Here is a 13,368-nt window from a genome sequence, read left to right as displayed (position 1 = left end):
AGGGTAGGAAGGCTCTGCAGGAGCATCTGGATAGGCTGGACCGATGGGTTGAGGCCAACGGTATGAAGTTCAACAAGGCCAAGTGCCGGGTCCTGCACCTGGGGCGCAACAACCCCAAGCAGAGCTGCAGGCTGGGAGATGTGTGGTTAGAGAGCTGCCTATCAGAGAAGGACCTGGGAGTATTGGTTGATAGTTGGCTGAATATGAGCCAGCAGTGTGCTCAGGTGGCCAAGAAGGCCAACAGCATCCTGGCTTGTATAAGAAACAGCATGGCCAGCAGGTCCAGGGAAGTGATTGTCCCCCTGTACTCAGCTCTGGTGAGGCTGCACCTCGAGTACTGTGTTCAGTTTTGGGCCCCTCACTACAAGAAGGACATGGAGGTGCTTGAGCGAGTCCAGAGAAGGGCTACAAAACTGCTGAAGGGTCTGGAGAACAAGTCTTATGAGGAGCGGCTGAGGGAGCTGGGACTGTGTAGCCTGGAGAAGAGGAGGCTCAGGGGCGACCTTATTGCACTCTACAGGTACCTGAAGGGAGGCTGTAGTGAGGTGGCGGTTGGTCTATTCTCCCACGTGCCAGGACGAGGGGGAATGGGCTAAAGTTATGCCAGGGGAGGTTTAGGTTGGATATTAGGAAAAACTTTACTGAACGGGTTGTTAGTCACTGGAAAAGGCTGCCCAGGGAAGTGGTTGAGTCACCATCCCTGGAGGTCTTTAAAAGACGTTTAGATGTAGAGCTTAGGGATATGATTTAGTAGAGGACTTGTTAGCATTAGGTCAGAGGTTGGACTCGGTGATCTTGGAGGTCTCTTCCAACCTTGACTATTCTGTGATTCTGTGATAAAAACATGATACTGAATGGAAGTATTCATCAAACTTTTTGTGTGTCTGTGTCTTAGTACCTTAAACATGCCCAAGCGCTAATTCCCAGACCAAGCAGGGCTTTTTTTTTCTCAATAATTTAAAAATCAGCTAATGAATTTTTACCTGAGTATACAATACATAGTAAGAATGCTGCCGATAATTGTAACATGGCCAGACTTGTAATCTAAAAGATAAAGCAAAAATTGCAATAATATATTTATAGTCCTAGGATATGGCATATTCTCTGGGACTGTGTGTTTATTACTTAGGTATGTATTTATAGTTCTTAGAAAAAATGAAACCATGATCCCTGGTGGTGGTAGGGATGAACTGAGGTTACATGAGTTTGGACTGACAAAATAGGAAATATATTGACTTCCCTGAAGTTGGATGTCAGCTAGTTGCATGTGGTTTTATGTTGAACAGCTCTGGAAGTAAAACGTTCATTTATTTATTTATTGGAAAAAATATTCAACAGATTTAACAGAAAAAAATGCTTGTATATGATATCAAAAGAAGAAAAAGTTATTTCAATAGAATGTGTGGACCATATATGAATTAACCTTTATAGAGGATTTGTTCTTGTATAAAGTATCTTAGAAGAAGTTAATGGTTTTCATAAGAATGGTCAGCTTCAATTTGAGGAATTAAGTTAGGGATTTAGCAGGGTTTTATTAATGTTATTGAAACGTTCTCTTTCAGGGGCAGTCCTACTTCTAGCATTCTCACAATTTGGAGGTTGAATTTTTGGCCAATTTTAATGGTGTTAATCACTTCATAAGTTACATATAAAGTTGGGTGACGAGACAGGAAATGAAATGGTGTAAAAAAGAGGATGAATACTGACATGATAAAGGGTAACATAAGGTTTGAAGTCTGGTAACATTTTGCCTTGGGAAGACTGAGGAATGTAACTGACAAAATTCCTGTTTACTAGCTTATTTAAAAGCACCTTTGTAAACTTGGTGTTCCTGGTTTGACTTACTGATGTGTATTAGTGTTATTATATGGATATGTATTCATGACTTCTGGTTGTAAATATTCACAGGGAGTTAATTTTTGCAGTTTATGTCACATTCATTAACAAGTGTGTGGGAAAACCTCTAGCAGTTGAGATGGTTACCAAAACATCTTTAAACTTTACATTTTAAATATATATATATATACACATGTATATTTATGAAATCAACAGTTGTTTGATCCTACAAAGGGATTTAATCTGGTTCTTATTTCTTATTGAATCACTTGACTGAGTTTTGCTCAGGCTGTTCTATGATCTTTTAGTAAAATGAAAGGCAGTCTTTAAATGTAAAACTGAGCATTTTATCTGATTTATTTTGTGCACGTATGCTTATAAACCCAATGAGAGTTTTTTTTTTTTTTTTTTTTTTTTTCACCCCCTGTGCACAAAGCCTATTAAATCTGTCCTGTTATGGGCATATGTTTAATTTCATTTTTAATTCATGGAGAAAAGCTAATACCTCCCAGTCTTAAGGCAATGTGATATCTGAATATGAATATAAATACCTGTAAAAGAAAGTTAAGAATGTAAAAAAAAAAAAAAAAAAGTCTAAAAATGTAAAATGGTTTCTTCTGCAATGCTTTAAGCATTTTTGCTCTAAACATTTAATGGTAACCTTTGTAAGAACTTTGTAAACAGTTTCTGCTTGTTCATTGGCTAGAAGAACTTAAAATAGTTCAGTATAAAAACAGAAGTTATGGCCAAAATTAAAGCTTAGAAGAGTTTTCTTTTTTCTGTTTCTGTAAAGTATGGTACACATAATGGCATACTTTTCTATAACATATGAGTGTACATATAATGGCATAAATTATTAATTTAATTTACCAAGTACAATAAAAGAGTCATAACTTCATTTTTGGCATGCATTTCTAGAAACAATAGATTTTTTTCTATTTGTATGAAATTGTTCTATGACTTATTTCTCCAAAACTGTTTTTTGTTGTTGTTGTTTTTGTTTTTGTTTTTTTTCTGAATGACCTCACAAAAAAAACAATAAAATGGTTTTGGAAGTAAAATGCAAGATATGTGCATTAATTACTTTATTATCTTTTAGAATTTCTTGCTGATAAAGTTGAAACACAAATCCAATTTAAAATATGAAACAAAAGCTTTAATTAAATATATTACAATGAAAACCACCAGATTCTTACTAAAAGCCTAGTTGAAATAGTAATTACATGTTTTTTCCTGAATTTATGCATCCCTTCTCTGCCCATAGAAATTGATTTCTTTATGTTCTCAGATAATCTTTACATGATAAAATCTAAGATATAGGCCTTTCAGTTTTTCATTACTTACACTTACGTCTTTCTTTTTCAGATGACACGAGAGCAGTATATATTAGCAACACAACAGAACAGCCTTCCAAGGACTGAAAATCCTCAGTTTTACCCAGTAGGGATTTATGGATGGCGAAAGAGGTGCTTATACTTCTTTGTACTTCTCCTGTTGGTTACCATGATTGTTAACTTAGCAATGACAATATGGATTTTGAAGGTTATGAATTTCACAGTGGTAAGTATCTCAGCTACTTTATCCTATTTCTTATACTAATAACTTGTAGTTTCAGTTCTCTTTCCTTTATCATATTATATACAAATTCTATAACTTTGGATTAGAAATGGCATATACTTCTTTGAGTGTTGCTTCATATATTTATACTCTTTGTATATATTCTGATGTGAGTGGCCTGTGCCCTGTTTTTGTTAATATCTGCTGAAAATATACCTGTATCTTAGATTTATTTGTTTTTCCCAACTGAAAACATAACAGTGACTGCCCCAACTGGCTCTTGGTTGCTTTTCAACACTGATAGCAAACAGTATGACTATGCTATACCTGTTTTGTATGATACATTTCCTCTAAAGGAGAAAACCAGGTTGGCTGGGTTCAACTTGGGATGGCTTTTTTAGTATCTGTTGTTACTATTTCTCTAAAGTTTACTGGCCTGGATGGCCAGTAAAACTCTGTGTTTCACTTACAACAAACAGTTTTTTGATGTTGATAAGATTAGGTAGGTGGGTATAAAAACCACAGACATTTATGAGACAGCCTCCATCTGGAAACTTTAATAGCAGCAAAGTGTTACTGAGTGTATTCCCAATGTACACGTACCCGAAAGAATGTCTGTGTTCAGTAGAGGTAGTATTATCTGCCCAGCAGTTCCCAAAGCTTTGCTTGTGTAAAGGTGATTGGTGTGCTCACTAGTTGGCTGTGTTGTAGTATCTTTTTTATATCAAAAGACAGAACACTCCTCAGACTAAAATAACAGTGGTTCTGCTCCAGTGTAATAGCAGTGTAGTCTTTCTGGGTTTTGATGTATTTAATAGGATATTTCTAATTACTAGGGTCATGGCACATTTCAATTCTTCATTAGTTTCTTGGAAATAAAAAACAGACAATAAAAACAGCCTTAGACACGTCTGAAAGGGTTCTATACTTGCCAATGCTCTCTAATACATAGTGTTACCTGAGATCATTGTCTGGTGAGACGTATTGTAGAAATGCATTGCAACTTTTGCGTTGCCAACAGTGGGTAAATGTGGTATACTTGTATTTTGACAACTATATGACAATTTCATGTATTGAAGAGCTTGATATAAGTTTTTTGTTGTTTTGTTTTTATTTTTTAGCATAATGTGCTTGCAAAATAGGACACATACGTTTTTACTACTCATATTAGAAGCATACTTAGGATATCATATCTGTTGATTTGAGTAAAATGATCTGATATTTATCCAGAAGGGAATTAAAATGGAAAATTAAAAATACTGAGAAGATGTTTAACTAGCACAGCACTTTTCTCTGGGCAAAAGTGTACGTTCCAATGAAATATTCGAATCTACTGCTAAGAAATTTTATTTGTGTATCTCATCAGTGATAAGAAATTGGAAGTACAGCTTGAAGTTTTTTGAAAGGGAAAATACGTTTGTCAAATTGTTTAAAGAGCACAAAGGAGGAATCTAGCCATGATAAAAATAAGTGTTGAAATTGAACTGCTTGACAATTTGATAATATTTTAAATCTTTTGCCATTTTTGCACCAGCCGATATTGAGCTCTTTATGAAAATAACAGTAATTGTATGAACGGGTCATGAAAAGCCAGGTCATGGGTTTTGTCATTGCTGGCTGACAGTTGCAATGATGTTCATGTCTGAGCTGTTGACTTTCTATTTTTAACAGTACAGCTGTAGCCACTGGCCAACTGGCACAATAAAAGTCTTTCTGAGTTCAGTTCATAGATTCTCCAGTAGGGAAGTTTTCTGAATATGCTGACCTTGCTTGTAAAGGTCATATTCTGAATCTGAGCTCATTATCTCACATTCTTTTCATGCACAAAGAGAAATATGGTCTCCCATAAGGCCACTGATTTCATAGTAAGGCAGTCAACTAAAGTGAAGTTGTCCTTAAGATATGCATATTGAAAAGCCGATCAAACAAGCAAATTAAAAAATAAAACAGTTTATTTGCAATTAGGTAAAAGCATAGTAAAGGCAGGTTTGTGCGAGTCTCTTTTTCTGAGATTAGCTGGTGTAACTGGAAATGGTAGATAAACTTTCAGGCATACAGTCTCTTCTTCCAATGTACAATGGAAGAAAGAAGCTTGCAGAGTAAGTACAAGAGTAATTTCCCCAGTTTAATATGTATCAGTTAAACAAGAAAAACCAAAAGTAATTAGTATCAGTGTAACAGAGGGAATATTATATGTAGGAACCAGAGATAAAGTAATCATTTTTGTAACATATTCCCTAGCTGATAGCTTAGTGATGCTGTCCCTTAATGTCTGGTTGAGATCTGTTCCCTCACTGTTCAATCATCTATTTAAAAAGATGCAATGTGAGAACTTCAATACAGAGAAGTCCCCAAACAATTCCACTGATAGATATATCTATCTGTAACATACCATCCTATCCTGGGTTTATGTGGAAAGTAATTATTCAGTAGTAGGTTATATTAGAGAAAGGTCTGACCTTGAACAAAATGTTCTGCAATAACTTAGCTGTGAAACAATCCTCAGGCTAAACTCATCATTGGAATAAAGCTCTTTCTTGTCTAATATGCATCAAGTGGATCTACTCTGTAGTGAGTGGTAAATTTTCAACCACTATGATATATCCTTCACTAGTAGAACCATCAAAATCTCTGAATTACATGCTTGAACTTTGGACTTCATCTATTGTATTAAATTATTTCCTGAAAAATAAACAACTGCTACCCTCAAGAATGAGCTCAACGTTCCTCACAGCTCTTAAGCCTAATCTTCAAAGGAGACCTGATTCTTAGAAGAATCAAGACAGAAACTAAAATTCATAGCTTTTCTGAGAATCAAAATCACAGACTCGAGAGATGGGAGTTTTATGGAACATTTATTATTTCCTTTCCTTGTACTAACATTGCCATGGTCCATAGGCTCCCCATGGAAATGTCTGTCTTTCACCTTCCCTCAGATTATAGTATCCTACCTCTCACTTAGGATAGATTGTGTGTGTATGTATGTATATATATACAAATAAGCTCAGATCAGTTAGTCCATTTAGTGTTCTTGTGTTGTTTTTTTTTGTTTGTTTGTTTGTTTTTAATCAATGCAATTAGTATATTAGGTGTTTCAAGAAAGATGGGACATTCAAGTATTATTTGGTGACAAAACCCCAGGGTAAATTATCGATATTATTAGGAGACATTTATTCTCAGAAAGAGTAGTCAGGCATTGGAACTGGTTGACCAGGGAAGTGATGGAGTCACTATCCCTGGGGGTGTTTAAAGAAAGGTTAGATGTGGTGCTTAGGGACATGGTTTAGTGGGTGACATTGGTAGTAGGGTGGTGGTTGGATCAGATGATCTTAGAGGTCTTTTCCAACCCTAATGATTCTGTGATTCTAATATGTATTAACATCCTGATTATTTCACTTATGCAGTATATATGAATTTTAAATGACAGCAATGAAAGAAATATTTTTACTGTGCCTTCATTCTCGTCATATTGTACGGTCCATAGCATAGGTAATTAATTTATTTTTCATAAAATTATTTAATCACTTGAACATATTGTCTGATAACTTTTATTATTATTTTAGAGAATCTTCAAGTTACTCCAACCTCATTAGAACTATAATCTTATATTATTTACTCTTTATATAGCTGCCAGTGAATAATGTATATTGACATCCTGTCAATCTTATTTTATAAAGGAGATTTTTTTCACATTTTTTCACTAAATAGCAGTGTACAAACAAGTGACTGAAATTTTTCTGTGGATATTTTAAATTACAGTTTAAAACAGAAAATTCAAAGTAGTCCTCTTACTGCTGTGAAGTAGCACTGTGAAGTGATATTGTGACATGGGGCAATCAGCATAGGAACTTGAGATCTTTTGGTGGGGAGTCATTTAATATGAGTGCATTTATACATTTTCTAGTACTCATGCAATTGGCATTGATGTGGGTGTTTACTTAATACTGTGTTATTCCGTTACATGTTACATTACATAGATGTTGAGGTTTATTAAAGTTGAAAAAAGTGTAATACTAGCAATCTCTGTTGGGTTTGCTTGTGACTCAGCCACATATGCTAGGAAATACTAATGCCAAATAGTTTACTGGTTTTGGTTGTACAACTGTTTGCTTTTGTGTCTCTGTATTCTGCTTTCCTGCTAGAAATAGATGTATGAAAATATTGTTTCTTATGTTACCCATCTAAGAATGGAATCACACGGTCCAGGTATTTTTTACTGCTGTAGTTATGGCAATGTTGTAGTCAATTTTGTCTAATGTCACGGCACACTATTTTCTGTATTGTTCCATGTTAAATCCATCTTGCCAATAGTACTGACTTCTTTTTACAATCAGGAATGAGACAAGTCATCATTTGGGTTGGGAATGAGGCAACTCATCATTTGGGTTGAAACATAAGTTCTTTCTCCTGGAAACTTGAACTTCAATTTAGCTGCGAACATAAGCATCTATTTGAATTTCCTGGCTGGAATTCTTGTGCTTCATGCTCCCAGTTGATCATATTCTGCTTGTTGGCTGCTTAGCTCCAGCCCTGTGTATTTTGACAGCAGCTAGTTTGCAAGGTGGTTGAGTGCTTGCCCTAAGGTACACATGCCAACACAACAAACTCTTTTTGTGTAGCAGCATATATAATAATGCAGATATATGCAACTTGTCTCTGTTTGTATCTTTATAGATTGTCCCTATATTCTTCTAGGAATTTGACTTTTAGAGTTTGCTGGTGATACAAAAATCTAAATCTGAATATTTTAATAAATTTATTTCTCTAGACCAATGAACACAAGTTCATTGTCTTGCTTTTTCAGTTGCTGTGGAAGAGCAAGTTTTTAACTGCTTACGCTGTTGGGGCACATACACCCATGAACAATTTGCCCATGGCAGCTTAACACACTTCTCTAGAATGAAGAAGCAGCTCTTTTCCATTTCTTAGCTAATTTTCACTGAGGTGTCACATTTGTATCAGATTCACATTTAAAATTTATGAAGTTGTTTAATAACTGTACTTATCTCAAAAATAATTTGATTGGCAAGCAAACAACTTCTTTCACTTTCAAAGGCAGCCATTTTTTATTAGGTTTTGAATGAGTATTATTATGATTTAATAATATCAGTTACTGCATATTTAATAAAAATGTTGTCATATCTGCATATTTCATTTATTTCAGTGGCAATCATTTATTGCCATTAATTTATACTGGAAGGAATCACATTTTCAGAGAAATAAAATTCAATATCTCTTAACTGGATTGAAAACTGTTACTCTACATCTTTCAACCTTTCAGTTTTTGAGAACCTCATGTCCCATCTAGGGATGAATGCAAGAAAGCTTGTGTTTCCTTTTTTTTTTTGTTTGCTCTTTTTTGTAGTGAGAATGATCCAGCCCAAAGCAGGCAATATCATTAATTATTAATGATTAAGAAACTTAGTCAAGATATCAGAGACCAATGTTCAAATTCATGAAATCTCCCATATAGATCATGTGCCAGGTAAGTGTCCTACTCAAAGGCTATTATTCCTTCTGATTGGATTCTTGATATTACTTTTTAATAGGTATAGGAGCTCTGTCTTATTATCTTTTAATCTCAGACTTTAGATATCATCCCTATAAAACATTTTATTGAAAATTCCTATGAAATATCTATGTACTCATTCAAATATTTTCTGCTCAGAAAATATTAAAAATATTTTCTACTCATATATTCAGAATATATTTTCTTATAATGCCTTTTAAGAAAAGTTCAGGAAATTGTCAGCTAGCTAAAATAAGTATTAGTTAAAAAAAAATATACATGTGCACACATTCACACAGATTCTAATTTATATAATTGACTGTTTTCATCTCCTTTTTATGTTGCACTGGAAGACAGAAACTTAAGCTTCTTGAATGAACCTGTCAGCTCCATATCTTGCTAGTAGTTAATTTCATTAGTACTTTTTTCACGATCCTACTTTTTTTTTAAAAAAAAAAAAAAAAAGAAAAACAAAAAACATTTGTGCAGTAGCACACCGTTATGGAACTGGAGGCTATTTGGTAAAACTTGCATCCTCTTTTATTTGGAATGCAGTGGGTAGGAATGAATTGATTTATTTTTATCCTGTTTTGAGTGTGTCACATAGTTGCTGTTCTGACTACAATGATGAATTTGTTTTTAGTTGTTTCCAGTCCCATTTTTCTAAATCACTTTGTATCCTTTTGTTGATCTTATGGGGGGAAAAAATAACAAATTCCAGGGGCTTTGAGCAACCTGGTCTAGTGGAAGGTGTCGCTGCTCATGATGGGGGGTTGGAACTAGATGATCTGTAAGGTCCCTTCCAACCCAAGCCATCCTATGATTCTGTGGTTCTATGATCTCCTATTTGTAACATACATGTTTGGCAACAGATGGCACAAACTGCCAAATGGCACATATTTGATTAGGTATTTTACAGTGCAAGGCATCTTGCACAAAGGCAACTTCCTGTAACAATTAGGAAGGTATTGTTTAAAACAGTACTATTTAACAGCATTTCTTATCAAATGTGAATTGCCTTGGTTTGATGCGCAGTTTTCCTTATTTATTTTGGTTGGATGAATGAAGCTTTTAAATATTTTGTTTTGTTCCTGAGATGTAGATCTGTGCTCTTTAGTGTTTATTATTGCAACTGATCTCTGATGGAGAAAACATAGATTTCTCCTTTTTATACTTGTTTAGTCATGCAGATTTAATGGCGGAAGATTAACAAATCAAAGAATAAATACTTTGCACCCTACTTTTGCACCCTGTGAAAATGTAATTTCTATGTATACACAATCTATTAATGCAATAGTTTAAAGAATTTCAACATGACCTTGTATTTGCAGCTTTGCAAAATTGTATATCCAGAACCTTGAAAACTTGGGGAAAACAGTGGGGGTTATAAACAATGTTTACTTTCCAAAGAAGCTCTGAGAATGAAAGGAGGTATTTGGCTTTACAAGGTCACTGTTTGCTCATTTGTCTCACTGCTTCAGATTTGTTTCATGAAGTGTCAGGACAGATTTGGAATATACGCATAAGGGGCATAGATTCATAATTTGTGTCTTAAACCATGTTAGCCATCTAGCGTGCCAGAGGTAACTTGCCACATGTTTCCAAAAAAAACTGGGTTGGCTATGTCTTCCTTTATTACTCAAGCAGTGATTCTTATATGCATTCAACTAAGACTCATGTAACTTCTTATAAGAGTTTTAACATCTGAAGAGAATGTTGAAGGTGACAACAGAAGATAAAAACAAGGCAACAGCAACTCTAAATCTTCTGATAAGTTAGATGAGAATGAATATTATATTTATTATATTTATTTATTTGTATTTATTTTCAGTTTGTGGAGATCTGCGTTATATTAAATAATAATAATTTGTTTTAGCTGAGTAAACAATGTATACTAGACAGCTTATTTTTAATCATTCACTACATAGACCAGAACAGACCAGAATAGACCAGAACAAGTATTTCAGTTTTTTTGTTTGTTTTAGTTTTTTTTTTTTTTTTTTCAAATATTTACTTTCATGAAAATTGAATTAACTTCATTTCCATTATTGGCTTTTAGCGGTCTTCCCTTTTGACGCGTAATCTGGCATGACATAAATGTTTGTGGAAAGTGAGACTTCCAAGAAAATATAATACAAAGATAATTTTGAATTCTTAAAGGTTTATCCAAGAAACCCATTTCAAGAGTTAATTAGTCCAAATCTGTTGCTTGAATAGCAGATATTTGGAATAGAGATGTTGATGTTTTGTGTTTATTTTTAATTGGAATAAAAAGAATACGTATATATATATTAGGATTCAGGAAAATTATCAACACAAAGTCATTATATGAAAATAAATAAAATCTAATGCATTGTGTAATAATGTAGTAATTGTGTTTCTCACAAATAGGGCAAATAAAGCAGTCTAGTTAATTTTATAGTTCAAGCCAAACAGTAATGTTTTGTAGTGCTATTTAGCAGTAATTAGAAAGATGTCAAACCACTTGAACAAACTTTAGTTACTTAAAGACAGCAACAATCTGTATGAATAATGAAACGTGTCATGGAATCTTCTTTCTCTTGCATTATTGTTATGATTTATGCGGGTATGCAGTACAATAATGGATTACAGCCTGTGCCTGGAATCCTTTATTTATCTGTACACATCTTCCATCCTTAAATCAATAGAAATCCATATACAGGAGCAGCCTGTACTCATATCAGTGTAGCCTAAATTAGACCTAGCACATCTAGAAGTTATAATAAATAAGAAATAGGAAGATAAGATAGAATATGTAGTGATATATATCTTACATGGCAGAGTATTTCCTTTTCTTTCTTATGAGTCATGATATTGGATGTGTGGTTAGAGTCCCAGGCAGGATTAAATGGTGAAATCAATTTTTTTTTAAGCAGGAGTAATACAGCAGTACGAACATTTTATCAAAAATGTGAATAATATATTTGTGTGGCCTTCAGGGGACCAATAGAAAAATTGAGAAGACCTTTACCCAAAAGATGCAATACTGTTGGGGTATGGTATATGTCTGGTGGTCATATTTTACTGTAATGATAGATATAATCTAGAAATAAAAATCAAGAAATCTCACAAAGGCAGAATAAAAATAATATTGCCAGAGAGAACACAGAAATAGTGGAACCACAACAAAATAGAGGTCACTGTTATTACACCATCCAAAAGGTCTGCATTGCAAAAATTTGGCTGACCCTTCTTGAAAAGTCCAATGATTTATTATTGCATGCAACATATTGCATACCCCGTCTGTGACATCATGCCAGCATTCCAAATTAGTCAGTCCAGCATCAACCATAAGAAACTCAGTGCAGATTTCTTTTTATTTTGCCATGCAATTAAGTATAACAAGTTGTTCGGGATTCCTCAAAGATCTTGCGAGTTTTAAGTCTATTTATTACAATATATATTTTTTTTTAAAAAAAAAAATCAGATCCACGTTTTAACATATGTAATATGAGATGTTTATTTTTTTATGCTAGACAGGGCCCTTTCTCACTTTATTCTTCATTATACATCTCAATTTAAAGGAAAAATGTAAGATGTAAATAGTTAATAAGAAATTTGCTGGTGGATTTGTGCTCAGGGCAGATAGATGTAGGCTTACATGTATATACAGATCCAAAACTTATTTTTTACTCAGGATAGATATACACAGTTTACATTTTGAATTTCCTGGTGGTTTCATAGTTGTGTGATTTTTTTGTTGTGTTCTTTTTGCTCTTCCATAATTAAAATGCTAACTATTAAGGGAAAGAGTTGCTTTATATACTTAGCTCTATATTATCTTACTCTGAGTTTTGGATTTTATAAATGATTTACAAAGTGATTTCAGTTACTTTATGATTTAATAAATACTTTTAGAATTATTTTATTATTACCACTACCTTGAGTGTAATTTTTAACGTGAATATATTAGAATGCCTATGGAGAAACAAATTGATTAGTAAAAGAGCCAGAATTAAAAAGATTAAAAGGATTAAAATTAAAAAGATTAAAATTAAAAGATGCCGTAGAATTACTCAAGCTACAGTTTAGTTAGAGTTAGGAGGCAGCTCCAAAGTTTCAGTGGAAAGAACCTGAAAGACATAGTTCTTGCTTTGCTGTTTTCTATTTCAGTCATTATGATCAGAGATCTTCTAATTCTTACATGTGTTGGAAAGATAACTTCTGTAAAAATTAATTGTAGTGGGTGTTGTCATTACTTCAGTTAGGAAGTAATCCTACTCTGTAACAATTAAAATTAACTGTTTCCGTTGTTACCATTTCCTGAACAGATCAATAGTGATTAATAGGGGTTGGAGATGGTAAGAATTAAAGCATAGAAGACCAGGGCAGAGATCAAGCTTTCATTCTGAGCCTTTCTTACTGCTTTTAGAAATAAAAACAATGTTAGTATGGAAACATACAGACATTTTTACACAGTACAAGCGTAAAAAATAACCATCATC

The 13,368-nt window shown here is 33.8% G+C and overlaps 1 protein-coding gene across 10 annotated transcripts in view; it reads left to right on the top strand.

Moving 5' to 3' along the window:
- The window catches only part of SGCZ (sarcoglycan zeta), a 447,021-nt gene that overhangs the window by 237,949 nt on the left and 195,704 nt on the right, over positions 1-13,368 (top strand). For 9 of the 10 annotated variants that reach the window (XM_035323850.1, XM_035323848.1, XM_035323849.1 and 6 more), the window contains one exon: positions 3,202-3,396. In XM_035323850.1, coding sequence (XP_035179741.1) covers positions 3,202-3,396 — 195 coding nt within the window. The remainder of the gene's footprint in view (positions 1-3,201; positions 3,397-13,368) is intronic. The other variant, XM_035323857.1, reaches the window with a different exon arrangement.

The sequence above is a fragment of the Oxyura jamaicensis genome, chromosome 4, assembly GCF_011077185.1.
Source record: "Oxyura jamaicensis isolate SHBP4307 breed ruddy duck chromosome 4, BPBGC_Ojam_1.0, whole genome shotgun sequence".
NCBI classification, from domain to species: Eukaryota; Metazoa; Chordata; class Aves; order Anseriformes; family Anatidae; genus Oxyura; species Oxyura jamaicensis.
This window is presented reverse-complemented; position numbering and strand designations above follow the sequence as displayed.